This window comes from Hippopotamus amphibius, chromosome 6, assembly GCF_030028045.1.
Source record: "Hippopotamus amphibius kiboko isolate mHipAmp2 chromosome 6, mHipAmp2.hap2, whole genome shotgun sequence".
In the NCBI taxonomy this organism is placed as follows: Eukaryota; Metazoa; Chordata; class Mammalia; order Artiodactyla; family Hippopotamidae; genus Hippopotamus; species Hippopotamus amphibius.
The window spans coordinates 71,350,230-71,368,583 of NC_080191.1; the positions used below are offsets into that span (position 1 = coordinate 71,350,230).

General features: G+C 41.0%; 1 protein-coding gene across 2 annotated transcripts; it reads left to right on the plus strand.

Moving 5' to 3' along the window:
* Window positions 1-2,862: 2,862 nt before the first annotated feature.
* PRSS35 (serine protease 35) lies at window positions 2,863-18,050 on the plus strand. Of its 2 annotated transcripts, none has more exons than XM_057739167.1 (2): window positions 2,863-3,017; window positions 15,204-18,050. In XM_057739167.1, the coding sequence occupies exon 2, from the start codon at window positions 15,223-15,225 to the stop codon at window positions 16,465-16,467; it is 1,245 nt and encodes a 414-aa protein (XP_057595150.1). In that variant the 5' UTR covers window positions 2,863-3,017; window positions 15,204-15,222; the 3' UTR covers window positions 16,468-18,050. The 2 variants fall into 2 exon arrangements, with proteins under 2 accessions (XP_057595150.1, XP_057595151.1); XM_057739168.1 differs by lacking the exon at window positions 2,863-3,017 and adding an exon at window positions 9,534-9,612.
* The last annotated feature ends 304 nt before the right edge of the window (window positions 18,051-18,354 follow it).

Below are 18,354 nucleotides of genomic sequence, written 5' to 3' on the forward strand. Positions count from 1 at the left end.
CAAAGTGGACCACAAAAGAAATGGATAAATTGCTAGAAAATACAACCTACCAAGTCTGAATCATGAATAAATAGAAAATCTGAACAGACCAATAATGGGTAAGGAGATTGAGTCAGCATTTAAATCCCTCCCAACAATGAGAAGCCTAGGATCAGATGGCATCACAGATGAATTTTGCCAAACATGTTAAAAACTAATGCCAATTCTTCTCAAACTCTTCAAACTGAAGACAAGAGAACACCCATAAACTAATCTTATGAGGCTAGCATTACCCTGATCCCAAAGCCTGATAAGGATATTATAAGAAAACTAGAGGCAAATGTCCTTAATGAATACAGATGCAAAAGTTCTCAATAAAATACCTGCAAACTGAGTTCAAGAGCACATTAGCAGGATCATACATCATAATCGAGTGAGATTTATCCCTGGAAGGCAAGGGATAAACATAGGTAAATCAATAAATGTGATACACTACATTAACAGAAAGACAGTAATCATATGATCACAGATGCAGAAAAAGCGTTTAACAAAATTCAACATCCTTTCATGATTAAAGACTAGAAAAATTGGGTATAATAAATGCCCTTACCACTCTTGTTCATTATAGTACTGGAAGTCTTTAGCTAGAGTAATTACGCACAAGGAAAAAAAAGACATCTGAATCAGAAAGGAAGAAGTAAAATTGTCTCTGTTTGCTGATGACATTGTCTTGTATAGAGTAGTACAGTATAGGGCAAATTCCAGACTTCAAAATACTCTTAGACCTAATAAACTAATGCAGTAAAGTTTCAGGATACAACATAACCTACATAAATCTGTTGTGTTTCCATATACAAACGATGAACTATCTGAAAACAAAATTTTAAAAATCCCATTTACAATAACATCGAAAATAATAAAATACTTGGGAATAAATTTAACCAATCTAGTTAAATATCTATACATCAAAAACAGATGCATATACCAATGCAACAGAATCGAGAGCCCAGAAATAAACCCACACATATATAGTCAACCAATATTTGAAAAGGGAGCCAAGAATACTCAATGGGGTGAGGGATGGGGGAAATGGAGAGGACTTGGTCAAGGGGCATAAACGTTCAGTCATAACATGAGTAAGTTTCAGGGGTCTAATGCACAGCTTGGTGACTATAGTTAACAATACTGTATTGTATTGTGAAAGTTACTCTGAGCGAAAAGCTTTAATGTTCTCACCATAACAACAATTAAAAATGGTAATTATGTGATGTAAAGGGTGTATTAACTAACCTTATTGTGGTAAACATTTTGCTATATATGTAACAAAACATCCCATTCACATCTTAAATTTATATGTTACATGTTAATTACATCACAGCAAACTTGGGGGGAAAAGATGGCTTGGAGCCAAAGGCTCAGGAAGGGGTCCCTGAAAATCTGACAGCGTTGAATCTGGCTTTATGTAATGTCAACGAGGGGTGCTGACAGAATGAAAGGAATCAGACCTGCACCCACACTAAATCCTCCTGGATTTATGCAGTGTTAGAGTCCCCCAAAATGTTTGAGTACAGACTGTAGAACTCCAGTTCAACCTTCTCAATTTACTGATGAAGGGGCTGAGGCCCAGGACACAACTCTTTAGTGTCCGATGGGACTTCCCACTCTGAGTTCTGGGCTTTCTCAATTCCCCACACTCCATTTCACTAGCAAACTTTAAATGTTGGCACATAAACTGCAGCCATTATATGCAGCCCTTGTGGTAGAGGGTGGTGATTCAAAGATGCATTTGAAGATTATGATCTAACTGGTGAGACAGAGAGCTTCAGAACTAATTATTTTATACCAGATAAAATGTATTAATAGATTTTAATTATATTGGTAAGCACCTACATGAAAATGCTAAGTGGAAAAACAGGAAACAAAATTGTGTGTTCTGATCTCACGGCTAAAGAAAAAAAAATACACAGAAACTTGAGAAATGCAATAAGCCACTAATGAACCAAGCCTTATGGGACATGCTAAGACTTAGTGTTCTAAATACTTGTGCACTTATTTGATCTTCCCTTCCTTGAGGGCCAGCACCAAGCTTTTGTACTCATTTTTCTACCAGTGCATCTCACTCCAGATTTGGCACCCATTAGAAGATCAGTAGATGTTGAATAAATGAAGTCCTCTTCCCTACGCGGCTCCCACTCCAAAGGAGCACCTCTCCTAAGCAGGGAAATAAAGACAGTAAGAAAGGATGCGGTTAGAATTTTCGTGGGACTGAGATGGGCAAACATCTTAAAGGATGCTCACCCGAAGTAGAAAAAGCTGACTAGCCTGGGGACAGATGGAAACTGACGCGCTCCCCCTGGAGGCCGCAGGGGATGTTCACAGGGTGACCCCCATCCCGGCCCAAGGCAGGTCGCAGGTGCTCAGGTCGGGTGTGGGCGCCTGCAGGAGCCTGAGACGCCGGATTTGCCATGTGGAGAGCGCGTCCTAGGAGGAGACTGGCTTGGGATGGGGTTAGGGAAACACACTTGGTTCTTCTAAAGGCCGGGGGATCGGGACTCAAAGAAGCAGTCCCTCCAAGTACACACTTGGGAGTATCTGCAAACTAGCACAAGGACAGATGTGAACCCACTCATCAATTTTTCCTAATGCTGGGGGCAGAGCTGCTGGGGTGAGAGGCTGCCCGGCCCACCCCGCACCTCCTTGTTAAATCCTCCCGGGTGCCCTCCTCCTCCTCTCCTGCCCGCCTCCTCTCCCCTCGCCTCCGACTCCCCCTCCCACCAAGGCCGCCTTGGTCCACGCCCCCTTTCCCCTCCCACCTCCCCACCGCGGCGCTCAGCTCGCCTCCCACCTCCCGCAGTCTCAGCCGCGAGCTCCCGGCGGTGCTGGCGGGCGGTGGCCGGCGCCCCGGCTCTCACTCTGGTTTATTCGGAGGCTCGAGGCAGCTGCACTCCCGCCCTCCTGCCTCGCCAGCGTCGGTGACCGCCTCGGGGGCACTTTGATTCGAGCTGGGCAGCGCCTCCTGGATCAAGTAAGCTTCGCAGGTAAGGATGGAGCCCCTCCTCCCCCCAACCCCGACCCGGACACCGCGAGACCCTAGAACCTGAAAGTCTCCTGAGAAAGGCAGGACCCACCCGGGGAGAGCTGCTTTGAAGGGCTCTAAAGATAGGGATCAAACTTAGCACTTGTAAGTCATCAAAGAAACTACTTTTCCGAATAGGCAATTCTTTGTGCCGGTCTCTGCACCGTTTAATATTAACAGTAAAAGTGTTTGCATTGGAATATAAACGGAGTTCTTTCTACTTAAGCACTACCAGAGGTGACCGTCTTTATTTTTATGATTATTAACAGATGCCATTGAAAAAGGTGTAAAACGCATTCCTGGAAAGTCTAGTCTCCTTGAAAGCCTCTTTGGCAGGGTTACTGTGAAAGCTAGGAATCTCTCTCATCAGCTTGGCTGCACAGGTCAGCAAAAGGAGCACTGGAAAACAATTTTTAAGTGAGAAGACGAAATGAAATTGAAAAGTCTTGGACTTGCTTTAAAATACTCTAGAACAAACAAGGTGGGGGAAGACAACTGAAACAAGATTGGCAAAATATTGGTAATTGTTGCTGCAGGATGACGGGTACACGGGGTTACAGTTTTCTACTTTCTAGTTTTCCCTCTACTTTTGAAATTTTCTATCATAAAGGATTTTGAAAAGTTGTAGAAACACTTCCTGCCTGATTCCTCTGACCTTTTTATACTGTCATTAATTTGAAAGAAGCTGCATATCCTTTCTAGGTGTTTTTCCCTTCGATTCCCAGAAGTGTTCTCACTTCTGAAATTCTCATTTTATCCCAAGTGCATTTGTCTCCACAGAGAATTATAAAAGTCATATTTTGCTGCTTGGAGAATTATGCTCAGAATCTGGTTTATAATTTAGAAGAGAGAAGGTTAAAATTCCAGCCAAATAAGACACCTAGGCTTGAAAGTAGTGCCCAAGCATCATATGGAATTTTATTTTTATTAGGAAATACTAGAAGAGCTCCTTCAATGTGAGAAGAGGTTGGATGTGGATACTCTTCCTATTTTTCCTCCAGACAGCTCAGAAACCTGCATGCTTTAAGACTCTTTTTCATGTTTTCAAATATGAGATTGTTTTAGCCTAGTGCTTGGCACATAGAATGTGCTAATTATGTTAAAGTAATCAATTGCTAATGTGAGTTAATTTCCGCTGTTGAGTTAATTATCTTTCTCTGCCCAATGTTCAACTATCCAAGGCAAGCATATTGCATTTTCACAGTGGGATCAGACCCAGAATTTTGGAGGCCGAAGCTACCTTGCCTGGGTTAACTTTGCATATGGGAAATCTGAGATGAGAGGTTGGAAACAGCAACCTTAAGTATGAAAGTTATTATTTTATACTTTCACTTAACTGAAGTTTTTTCAAAAGCTTCAGAAGCTTTAACAGATGTTTGCTTAGCTAGAAACACAGTGATCATAAGATTCTTTAAAGCCTGAAGAGTAGCAAACCTAATAGAGTTCTAGATAGTCTTTGCTTCCAAAAGTGAACTTGCAAGATCAAAAAGTCAGGAGCCATACACTGTTCATTTCCTATGTCAGTGGATGAGAGAGTCAGCAGGGGTTCCCTGGAGGTTTCCTCTGTGCCATTCACCCCAAATTTGATTTACACACTGCATATCCATTGCACAAATGGAAATGTACAGGTCCTGGAAAAATAGCTTAAAAAACAAAGGGGAGTTTTATTTTTTTATTGTGATGAGAAACAGAAGTTGTGGGTTCCTGTAAAATAATCAACTGTGTAACTTTACCATCTTCCTTTCCCTCCAGTCCTGCTAAACTTTTCAAGCAGACATTACTCTGTCTCATTCCTGAAACTAAACTCGAAGATAGTGCTATGGTATGAAATTTTGAATAGCAATTGGCACATTGTCAGTGAATTTCCTTGCCATTTATTTTCAGCATAGAATCAGTGGAGACCTTACCCTTTGGAAATGGATTGTGAAGTATTTGATAGACGTGGGAAATATTTGGCAGGCTGAAGATTTTTCTTCCTGTTGAAATGAACTGCAGCACATTTGGGGGACTATTTAGCAGTGCCTGAGGTCATAATGGGAGTGTGCTGGCACCACAATGGTTTTGGGAAACCACCTGCCAGGAAATTGCCTGGCTGTAGACAACATCATCAACCCTCAGCTCATCTGGATGGGCTCTGTGGCCTAGAGGTGGGCTTTCTAAGTGTGATCAATTCCATATGTGACAACCATCTAGTATATCATTAGCCAGTTAGACTTCTCTCCCTCCCATGAATCCTACATGCTTCTAAAATAAATTCGATGATGTGTTGTAGCTCAATGAATGTAAGCCATTTCAGTGTGGGATCTTAGATTGGACATCACCAGGCTAGCTTCGCCATCTAGTGGTAGAAGTAGGGATAGCAGGCAAGTTGCTACTCCAGGGGACTAGGAATTGACACTGCTTGAGAGACTCACGATAGTTGTATTTTTTTCATTTGTGATTTAATCTAGGACTTTAGGGCTAAAAGATATCCTAGAAATTTTCTAGTCTAACTCAATAGCTAAGGACGACTTATCACAGAGGTTCTTAAGCAGGAAAGAGGCTTTGAAATGATGCATAGCACTGTAAGCATTGTGTGTATTTGTCAAATAAACACATTTATCTATCCTGTTCCAATTCTTGATTCTCCCTAGCAATACTGCTGCATGCTACTGTAATGTTTTATCCCAATCTTCTGGTTTTAGCTCTAAAGTTGCACGTCTGTATAATTTTCCTAAAAATGAACAGTTTCATTTATGTTAAAATCTCTGAACCTAACATTCTTTCCCCCTTTATATCAGTCCCCACTACTTTCTTTCCAAACATCCAAGGCAGACAGTTTTAAAACCTAGATTTCTACCTTTCTAAGTGTATTCATTTCCTATTACTGCTGTAACAAATTACTAAAAACTTAGTGACTTAAAACAACACATTATCTTATCGTTCTGGGGGCCGGAAGTGCAAAGGGGGTCAGCAGGGTTGCGTTTTTCCCTGGAAGTTCCGAGAGAGAACGTCTCCTTACCTCTTTCAGGTTCCAGCCGCCACCCGCATTTTGTATCTTGTGGTCCTGCCTGACCCTGACCTGCATCTTCACAGCGCCTTCTCTTTCTTGCCCCTCCTGCCTCCTTCTTATAAAGAGCCCTGTGATTACATTGGGCTCACCTGGGTAATCCAAGCTCCTCTCCTCATCCCACGATGCTTCACTAAATCACATTTGCAAAGTCTGTTTTCACCAAGTCAGGAACATAGTCAGGTTCTAGGGATGAGGACGTGGCTTCCCTTGGGAGCCATTTCAGGCATAACTTGGAGATACTGTGGTTTCATTTCCAGTCCACTGCAATAAAGCGACTATTGCAATAAAGTGAGTCACGTGATTTGGGGGGGTTTTCCCAGTGCATATGAAAGTAACTGTAGTCTACTAACTGTGCAATAGCATTATATCTAAAAAACAATGTATACAACAATTGAACACATACTTTCTTGCTAAAAAATGCTAACCATTATCTGAGCTTCAGCAAGTCATAACCTTTTTGCTGGTGGAGGGTCTTGCCAGCAGCCACCACCCTTGCTGAGCAGGGTGGTAGCTGCTGAAGGTTGGGGCGGCTATGGCAATTTCTTAAAATAAGACAATAATGAAATTTGCTGCATTGATTGATTCTTCCTTTATGAACGATTTCTCTGTAGCATGCAATGCTGTTTGATACCATTGTCCCCACAGAACTTCTTTCAACACTGGCGTCAGTCCTCTCAAACCCTGCTGCTGCTTTATCAATTAAGTTCATGTAATATTCTCAATCCTTTGTTGTCATTTCAACAATCTTCAAAGCATCTTCACCAGGAGTAGATTTCTATCTCAAGAAACCACGTTCTTTGCCCAATAGATGAGGAGACGCAACTCCTCATCTATTAAAGTTTTATCATGAGATTGCAGTAATTCAGTCAACATCTTCAGGCTCCACCTCTAGTTCTAGTTCTCGTGCTGTTTCCACCACACCTGCAGTTACTTCCTCTACTGAAATCTCGAACCCTTCAGTCATTTATGAGAATCAGCTTCTTCTAAACACGTGTTAATGTTAATATTTTGACCTCCTTCTATGAGTCATGAATATTCTTAATGACATCTACAATAGTGTCTCCTTTCCAGAAGTTTTCAATTGACTTTGCCAGATTCGTTGGAGGAATTACTATCTGTGGCAGCTGTAGCTTTACGAAATGTACTTCTTAAATGATAAGACTTGAAAGTGAAAATGACTCTTTGATCCCTGGACTGCAGAATGGATGTTGTGTTAGGCCTGAAAACAACATGAATCTCATATTCATATCCCTCCAAGCTCTTGGTGACCAGGTGCATTGGCAACGAGCAGTCATATTTTTTTCTTCTGGGTTAAGATTCCATTTTAATCAGATTCAGTTATTTAGAATCAGTCCATCTCATAAACATTTGTGCATTATCAAAGAGAACATAAATTATAGTTCTCAAAATTCACAATCACTGAGCAGTAATCTTTTGAAAGCAACCTTTCTTTCTGAGCAGTAGGTCTCAACAGTGGGCTTAAAATCTTCAGCAAACCATGTTGTACAGAAAGGTGCTGTCATCCAGTTTCGTTGTTCCATTGATAGAGCACGGGCAGCACAGATTTAGCATAATTCTTAAGGGCTATAGAATTTTCAGGATGGTAAATGAGCACTGGCTTCAACTTAAAGTCACCAGCTGCATAAGTGCCTAAGAAGAGGGTCAGCCTGTCTTTGGAAGCTTTGAAGCCAGGCATTGACTTCTCTCTAGTTATGAAAGTCAAATAGCATCTTCTTTCAATAGAAGGCTGTTTTATCTACATTGCAAGTCTGTTGTTTAGTGTGGCCACCTTCATGAATCCTCTTAGCTAGAGCTTCTGGGTAACTTGTTGCAGCTCCTACACCAGCACTTGCTGCGTCACCTTGCACTTTGATGTTACAAAGATGTCTTCTTTCCTTAAACTGCATGAACCAGCCTCTGCTAGATTCAAATTTTTCTTCTGCATCCTCACCTCTCTCAGCCTTCAAAGAATTGAAGTGAGTTAGGGCCTTACTCTGGATTAGGCTTTGGCCTAAAAGAATGTTGTGGCTGGTTTGATCTTCCATCCAGGCCGTTAAAACTTTCTCCACATCAGCAATAAGGCTGTTTTGCTTTCTTATCATTCGTGTGTTCACTGGCATAGCTCTTTTAATTTCCTTCAAGAACTTCTCCTTTGCATTCGCAACTTGGTTAACTCTTTGGTGCAGGAGGCCTAGCTTTCAGCCTGTCTCAGCTCTCCACATGCCTCCCTTGTTATGCTTAATCATTTCTAGCTTTTGATTTAAAGTGAGAGACATGCAACTCTTCCTTTCACTTGAACACTTAGAGGCCACCGTAGGGTTATTAACTGGCCTGATTTCAATACTGTTGTGTCTCAGGGAACAGGGAGGCCCAAGGAGAGAGATGGGGGAGAGGACCAGTCAGTGGAGCAGTCAGAACGCACACAATACGTATTAAGTTTACCGCCTTACATGTGAGTGGTTTGTGGCGCCCCTGAAACAATTACAACATCAAAGATCACCAGTCACAGATCACCATAACAAATGTAATAATGATGAAAAAGGATTACCAACACGTGACCCAGGGACACCAAGTGAGCAAATGCTGGTGGAAGAATGGTGCTGGCAGAGTTGCTCAACAAAGTTTCCACAAACCTTCCATTTGTGAAAAGCACATTATGAAGTGCAGTGAAGTGCAGTGAGATGAGATCTGCCTGTACTTGGTGTACCACAGAGAGGTCCACCGCAGTCAGAGATGCATGAAATCCCTTATCAATAGCTATCTATGTTTTGACTCTTATTGTTTGATACTAATAATAATACTTGCAGCCATTTGCTGAGGGCTTCCTGCTCTGGGCATTGTATCAATATTCATATATATGTATCTCTCTCTCTCATACTAGTGTCTCACAAAAATACTTCAAAATATTATCCCTGTTGAACAAATGTAGAAAATAACGTTTGGAGAGATTAAGTGACCTTCAGAAACCCATACAGCTAAGAAGTCGCAAGTGGACTTAAGTGGGTTTGGCTTCAAAGCCCGCTGGCTCCAGCATCATTGAAACACCCCAGTTCTCACTGTCCCTCTTGGTCACATCACAAACACTATTATCTTCTCATCATCCTGATCCCACACTTTTTAGCCCAAATGTTGCCTCCATTTCAGTGCTCTTGTTAGTGACTGACATTCAGTGGGGACTTCAGGTGGGCCAGGAATTGAACTTTATAAAACATCTATTCTCCTCTGCATCTGCTCCCAACTTGCGAGTGACTACTAAAGTTTTACAAGTGTCCTCCAAAACCTAACCCATTTAATGCTCGCTTTCCACCTGTCTGCTCCCACTAGTAACACTCCTCCTCTCCTGCCCTGGCCTCTTGCCTAAGCCAGCACTTCTCTCCGCAGATAAAGAGAGTATCCGGTCCAGACTGCAGTGTCTCCCTGTTGCGTGTCAGTCTTGACCGAGCAGGTGGAGGATGAAAGTGGAGGAGGAGAGAGATGGCTGGAGTGTGTTTTCACATTTATGCACGTGCGTAAATGTAGGCAGCGATGCTGGCAGGCGTGGGTGGCCGGGATCATGAATGGCTAAATAAAGGACAGGCACGTTGTCAAGAGTGGTTATGCAGTCGTTTCTGTGTCCTCATATACATTTAGGTAGAAGTTGGTGTTGCCTCCATGAGGCCACTGATCTGACTGAGTGGTCCCTGACCCACAGCAGCCCCCCGCCCCGAAAGTGTTGGCAGATTAACGCAAATTATGTTGCGTGGCAGCATACTGTACACAGGGACTTGGATGACTACCTCACCGTCCATTACAAGGGACCAGGTGAAAAGAAAGGCCCAAGTACGTGTGGTTGTATCACCTGGTGCGGATCCTGGGTGGTAAATCAGCTCATGTGCATCTACAAGAAAAACAATTCATTCAAAACGTTGAATATAGAGAGTAATCATCTAAGCTTTCCTTCATCTGCCTGCCCTAAGTGAAAATATAAACTTTAAAGGGTAACAAACCAAAAAACAAAAGAGAAACTGAGCCTGAGAATATAATTATGTTATGCCATAGGGCAATTCTATACACTCTAGATGACTCACTCAAAAAGTTAGTGCTTTTTTTGTTTTTTTTTCACTGTAAATTGCCCCCTTAGAGTAATTATTTTGACATTGACTATCTTTTTAGGCTGAGGGCCTGCTGCAGTTCCAGAATTCTTAGGGTAGATCTAGGCTAAAAATAAGACACAGGAAATGCAGTTCAAGTGTTCTGTGGCTGGGTAATGTTTAATCACACTTAAGTTTACTAGCAATAAGAAAAATATATTATGAAGCCACAGATATTCATAGAAATGAGTAATTAGGAAAGCATTCATTTGGGAAGTCTCTAAAGTGAAGCTGTCCTTCAACAAAAAACAAAACAAAGAAAAAGGGAGTTTGGGAGTGTGTCAGAAACTGTCCTGAAATAAAAAATATTTAACTGTAAAATTGACTTTTTAGAAAACTAAGTGCTATAACTTTGCTTTATATAATGAGCTGTTTTCAGGTGATACTAATTCACTCACTAAAGTAGAATAATAATTGTAAAAGAACTTATTGATTGTGCCTACAATCTGAGCTCAGTGGTAATTCTTTGTGTATATCAACTTATTTAATTCTAACAATTACATTATGAAGTTGAGGTTACTATTATCTCCACTTTGCAGTTGAGGAAACAGAAACTTAATTGAACTGCCCAAATTCAGATGCCTAATAAGTGGTAAAGATGAGACTTGGCCCAAGTCTTCTTACTCCTTGGTCTGCCCTTGTAACCACCATGCTGGTAGAGATACTCAAATATTCTAAATACTATCAGCATTCACATTTCTAAGAAAGCATAAGTAAGCAAACAAAAGCAATAGTAAGTTATCTCTTGTAGTTATGGGTGGTCATTTCTTTTAATAGTGTAGACCTGGTACAAATGTGGAATAATATCTGCTCCGTCAGTAAGAATCCATCTACATCCTGGTATTCTTGTTTCCTCCCTAATTCCCTTCTCCTCCATTCGTCTCCATGGTCCAACCCATAATCAGCTATGTGTACACTGACCCGTGGTGAGAGCCAGGACTGCAACCTCACTTTCATTAACCGAAATTGGAATTCGAAGCCCCAAATCCAAGCCATCTGGAAAGTGACAGGGAAGGTCACAATTATAATGGAAGACAGGAAAAAGGAGGAGAATGAGGGAAGACATGGGACATGAAAGCTTTCAAAATACGATAGCTGCTCCACCAGCTGGGACTGTGTCTCTTTAGTTAGTGCTTTTTGGATGACAGGCATCTGTAGATGTATCCACTGAACCATGGCTTCCTCTATCAGTAAGAGCTATCATTTATGTTACGTTGACGTTTTACCGCAAGGCAAACTTAGATTTTCCAAAAGAAAGTGTCCTGAGACGTGTGTCCAACTTGAAATTACAGGCCAAATTAGACAGGCTCACTAAATCCATGTCCCTTATTACTGTGATTCTGAGGTCATATGACAAGGCTCTGCCCTTCCCGTGCCCAAGGATAGATGTGGGCATGGCTTTTATTCCTGTGCTGCACTGCAGCTGAGTCCCTCAAGGAGCACCAGACAGGGCTGGCCAACTGATGCTCTTGCATCATCTGTAGCAGCAGATGTTGACGCCTACTGAATTTGAATCTTTTCAGATGTATTATTAAATCACTTTTATAAATCACTTTCTTTTCTATTAAAGGCTGAACCATTCAATATTAACAGTTGCTAACATGGTAAAAGAGCAAAGTTCAGGATAAATTTATTTTGTACACAAAGACGAAGCAGAGGCCATTTGAAACCTGGTTAAGCAGTCATCCCTGGAAAGACCACCTTTGGGGGAGAAGATCAAGCTGCTACAGCAGGACCTTGGCTGCTACAGTGGTTCTGAAATGTACTGAGTATTAGAATTGCCTGGAGGGCTGTTTACAACATGCTTAGCTGGGAACGCACAGCCCTCCTGGAGAGTTTTGAACAGTAGGTCTGGGTTGGGGCCTGAGAATTAGCATTTTTAACCAGTTCCTAGGGGATGCTGACCCTGCTTGTCTGGGGATGACAACCTGGACATCCCTTGAGGTGACAGAGGTTTTTTGCCACACACAAGTATGGAATCTGACTCACAAACTAATATTCTTTGGAAGTGTTTATGTTGCATTTTGAAGCCAGAGGCAGGAAAAAACTAATGTCCCCGCTCAAAGCAGTCAGGCAGGAGGAGTTCCCCATTACTCACAGGAGGGCCAGCCTTTTTGTTCTGGCCAGGCGGATTCAACGGATTGGATGAGGCCCACCCACATTAGGGAGGGCAACCTGCTTTCCTCAAGCCAAATGTTAATCTCATCCAGAGACACCCTCCCAGACACACCCAGAGTGATATCTGACCAAATATCTGGGTACCTGTGGCCCAGTCAAGTTGATACATAAAACTAACCATCACGTGGCGCTTTCTTAAAACTCTGCCTAGGGAATTAATGCACGGGGCACATGTTTTATTTGGTAAGGAATAGGGGAAATTCTATATTTGAGAGTCAATGATTTGTATAGTAAAAGACTATCTTGTCAGTTATAATATATATTTGCATTCTACCTTTCTAAACCCTAACTAGCTAAAAACTTGCAAGACTAAATTAAACAATACTGGAAAAAAAACACAAAAAACCCAAAACCAAAACCAAAACCTAACTGTGGAAGTAATACCACAATACCATGATTCTGATGTTCTCTCTTTTGCCTAGGAATGCCTTTCACATGTTTATTACTCCACAGATCATTATTACTGTGTTAAAATGTACAAAGTGATTCGATATATGTTTTTAATGTGGGTTTAAACTGTCTGATTCTGTTTTTGCTGTAATCATACATTAAGTGTACCATGAACAGCTGTTATCACATAAGGCTAAATAAAAAATTAATTTTTAAAACTTGTTTCCCACATCAAAAAACTCCCTTTATTGAAATTTTGCTAAGAATCAAGTAGATAAAAAGATACATACATATCTTTCTTTAATCATTTATTTTGTCCTGTTGATAAGCTAAGAGGCAGCAACTAACTCTGATTTTAGCTTTTTTTTTTTTGGAAAAACATAACTTTTCATCTTGGGAACCACCCAGTTAAATATACAATTTCAAGGTCTCTCAGTAGAGTTAATGAGTTGTTAGCTTCTGTCATACCAATCCATTTAAATAAAATGGATGAAATACTTATTATGAAAATTGTATGAAAGGAAACCAAAGAAAATACTAAGTGGTTCAACAAAATCATTACCGATATAATTACCGCTTTGCGTAAAGTCAAATTTGCAATGGGTAATGATTAGAAAATATTGTGACGTGAGTGTGCATTTTTTCTCAAGTATATTCTTTACTAATTTTTTTGGGCAATATCCATCAGTCTACAGAAGAATGCCTTGTCTTCAAAATAAAGTACAAGCTATTTAGCAAACAATACAGCCTAATATTAACCAGAATCACCATTACTCAGCATTCAAGTGTGAGCAAGTGGAAAAAATGGAAATTGCAAAACTTCTACGTCATTTTACTGATGTCAAGTCATGGTAAAGATTATTCTAAACTTGCTTAACATGTTCCAATGTATGATCATTCAATTCATGATGTCATGTTTTGATGAATAGATCATGTTTAAACAACAAAAAGATTAATGTAGTGTACATTTTTGTTTTACCAAAAGAATGTTATCAGTTTGTTCATAAACATCTGTACTTGTATATGGCAAAATGAACTCTGTTGTATCAAAGAGATGCCCATATTGGACTCAGCATCAGAGACAACTGTTGCTTTACCTGAGCGCCCAGGATCTTATGGGTATACCCTGGTCTGTGGGTCATTCCTGACATTCTTGATTAGCTTTCTTTTCCATGCAAAGAAAGCTTGTCAGAAGGCCTTGAGAGTGACGGTATTGTAGGAATAATCTAACCTTGAACTGCCTCTGCTTTATACAAAGTGCAAATCATTTACTAAGCCTGGATGTTTTAATCAGTAGTTAAAAACAACTTGGAACATAGCTTTCAAATTTCCAAATTGCTGCTCCAAAGAGTGCTATACTCCCCCTCTCACAAAGCAACAACTGACAAACATCAATTCTAGGAAGAGATTTACATACCAGTGAACCTAGAGAAGAAGGAAAAGAGGCAAGAAGATGTAAACAACAGAAGAGGTATTATACTGTTTAAACAGTTTTCAGATGAAAGGGACTATATTTCATCATGATCATGTTCCCTCAAGTGGAAAATTCAGAACCACAGCCTGTGCTCCATAAATTCTTACAATTTTAATATACAGTAAAATGCCACTATAAAGCATTTTTTGTGTGTTGCTTTGTTTAGGTGATAGTTCCAAACACAACTTTGTTTAAAAAAAGTACAGGGTACATTTTTCTTATTTTTGAATAAAATGGCCTATGCTGTGTATTTTCTTTTTATGATACGGGGTTCTCATGAAAAATCAAAGCAGAGGAGCCCATTTATTTATTTCTAAAACCTCTACTGACTATTTTAGAATATTATCTGATGATGTTAACTGCACCATCAATCAGCCTGGTCTGCAAGCCGTGATTCAGGGACATTCACAGTATTCCAGGGAATGCTGTTTTTGAGCTCTGTGCTGGCCGTTTACATTCTAGAGATGAGGAATTCATGATCTCTGCTTTTATTAAGAAGCTAAGTTCAGGGAAAGGGCTGGACATCTGCTGTTATCTTTATTTCTAAATCATCTGGAGATAAGGTTGTAGGAGACCTTGGAAGGAAGAGGGTGTGGCTTAGGCAACAGAGGACCCCAATTTGCCACCCCTTCCTATTCTCCCATGTGTTGGGTTGTCTGGGGAGGAAGACGGGGAGATGGCAGGTGGGATGCATGGGGATTAGGGCTTGTGGAGGGAAGTTTGAGTGAAAACAATTTACTGATTTTGGATGTCTGTATAAGCCTACTTAGTAGAGTTTTTAATCTCAGAAAAATCTAAATACAGTGAAAACAGGGCCTCCTATTTGTGATGAAGCTACATTTAGGACCCAAGACCTAAATGAATGATAGGTAACATTTAAAAATAAAGCAGTATAAAGCTTCTCTTTCTTTTTCTATTTTAAAGGACAGCATAGAAGAACAAAATGGAAACGACGCTATTTCGGTTGATATTTTTCACCCTTGTGTGGACCGTCATCGATGGATCTGAAACGGAACAGGATTTTATGTGGCACTTGAGAAAAATACCCCGAGTTGTCAGTGAAAGGACCTTCCATCTCACCAGCCCCACCTTTGAGGCAGATGCTCAGATGGTAATAAATCAGGTGTGTGGCATCGAATGCCAGAGAGAACTCCCGGCTCCCAGCCTTTCTGAACTGGAAGACTCTCTCTCGTACGAGACTGTCTTTGAGAACGGCACCCGAACCTTGACCCGAGTGAAAGTTCAAGGTTGGGCCCCTGAGCCAAGTCAGAATCTCACCGCACAAGGAGCACCTGTGAGGAGAAAGAGACAGGTGTATGGCACTGACAGCAGGTTCAGCATCTTGGACAAGAGATTCTTGACCAATTTCCCTTTCAACACGGCCGTGAAGCTCTCCACAGGCTGCAGTGGCATTCTCATCTCCCCCAATCACGTCCTAACAGCTGCCCACTGTGTCCATGACGGAAAGGACTACATCAAAGGCAGCAAGAAGCTCAGGGTAGGGTTGCTGAAGATGAGAAATAAAGGTGGTGGCAAGAAACGTCGGGGTTCTAGGAGGAGCAGGAGGGAAGCAGGTGGTGGTGATGGAAGAGAGGGTAGCAAGGAGCCTCTGCAGGAGAGAGCCAAGGCTGGAAGGAGGAGGAGGAAGGAATCTGCTCGGGGTCAGAGAGCTGCTGGCGGGATGCCCACCTTCCAGTGGACCCGGGTCAAGAACACCCACATCCCCAAAGGCTGGGCTAGAGGAGGGAGGGGAGACGCCGCCTTGGACTATGACTACGCCCTCCTGGAGCTGAAGCGCGCTCACAAAAAGAAATACATGGAACTGGGAATCAGCCCCACCATCAAGAAGCTGCCCGGCGGGATGATCCACTTCTCAGGATTCGATCACGACAGGGCGGATCAGTTAGTCTACCGATTTTGCAGCGTGTCCGATGAATCCAGTGATCTCCTCTACCAATACTGCGATGCCGAGTCGGGCTCCACTGGCTCCGGGGTCTATCTGCGTCTGAAAGAGCCAGACAAAAAGAGGTGGAAACGCAAAATCGTGGCGGTCTATTCCGGCCACCAGTGGGTGGACGTGCACGGGGTGCAGAAGGACTACAACGTGGCCGTGCGCATCACCCCCCTCAAGTACGCCCAGATCTGCCTGTGGATGCACGGGGACGATGCCAGCTGTACCTACGGCTAACGGGTACCTGACACCAGATGGCGGATGATCTACATCGCAGAGAAAACCAGTTCTGATTGTTGTAGCAAAGATCACTTTGTAGGTTTTGCCTGGACGTAAACCCTATCGGTAGCATTTCAACATGTTTATGTTTACTTTTTCAAAATTAGGAGCTTCTCATACATTTTAAAAAGGTATAGGTACCCATCTTGAAACTAGATGGACACTTCAATGCCACGTATATATTCTTCCTTACGCGGTGTTAAGTTTCATCGGTGGGAAGATTTTTGTTTCTTTCTGCCTTGTTAAAGATTAGATACTCTTTAAAATTTCAAGCTGGTATCATAAATAACATGTGACTTCTCAATGGACTAACTCTCAGGGTCCTACTCTAAGAAGAGGCTAATAGGGTGCTGGTTGCATATTAAATGTGAAACTGCATATAGAGAGGTGGACAATAACACCATGAGAATCAAGTTTGAGACAGTAATTTACAACAGCCTGTGCTACTCTGAGGTAGACCCATGCAGCTCATGCTCTCTATGTTTATATTGTATTTTCTATTGCATCTGAGAAACTTTAGGGTTTTTTTTCTTTTTTCTTTTCTTTTTTTTTTTTGTTTTTTTAAGAATTACACAGAACAGCAAGCTTTACAGACAAAACTATTAACTATTTTACTGCTTTAAAAAATACCAACTGAGTGTTATTATTTATGGGAGAACTACTTTGTCCTATGAAATAAATCTAGTTTAAAAATAGGGAAGCTGAGACATTTTAAGATCTCACATTTTTATTTAAGTAGTATTCAAAACAAGGATTTTTCAAGTATGCATAGAAAAACAGTTCAGAAGTTCATAAATGATCAGGTATTGAAAGCCACATCATTTTACACAGCTACAAAGTCTCCTATGAATGAGGTGTTATGGTTTTAGACAAGCAATTAGAGAGAGACTGTCTTCCCCTTGACAAAGTTCGGTTTTCTTCATAGGACCATAAACATATTATTTTGGTGAATTCTCCGATTAGCGATTTTGGATATGTCCTTTTAACAAAATAAATATAAATTTATGAATATAATTTTTAAAAGAAAGCTCTGATTGTTTTCACTAGGGACGAGGGCTGTGCACTCACTTGGGCCATCATGGTAGCCTCAGCAGACAGAGGCCAGTAGCTGCCCTGGGGCAAAATACAGAGTAGGCACTCAATACATATTTCTTGAATGAATAGATATTTGCTGAATATCTGGATACAATGGATTTAGTTCAGGCCATTATGTTGAAAGGGTTTTAGTGATTTGTAATCAAGTGCACTATAAAATTCAGGAGTTGCAGGCCTGATTTGTGGGCTGCTCTTCCTGGCGTTTCTAGGGTAAACACTCTTCTCTTGGGATACCCCCAAGTCATTGATTCTGCCTGAGTTCCAATTTATTTTACTTATTATTTTCTGTAATAAGGGGGAAGTTACACCCTTGACTAGTATCCAAAGGAATATGTGATTAGATTATTATAAAAAGTGATTTTGTAAATGGTGTTGAAAATAGCTGAAATTTAACACAACTTATATTCTTTTATAATGTGAATCTGTTAAAAAACATTCAATAAAAATTAAAAAAATAAATCAACTATAACTCTTACTGTGTTTGTATATATGTTTTATATACAGGGTTTTAGCAAGTATTTAACTGTTTATTTTAAAAATGATTCTATTTAATGCTAAGCACATTTTGCTGGGAAGTATTTTATCACTGGTGGTAGTGGAATACGGTTGTGGTCTCAAAAATTTTGATCAGATCTTTTGGGGGGAAACATTTCTAATGATCACTGCAACTAAAACTGTTGCAAGGTGAATTCTGCACATTTGCACACTTGCAAACACACACACACATTCTTCATCTTAGATTCTTAGAAA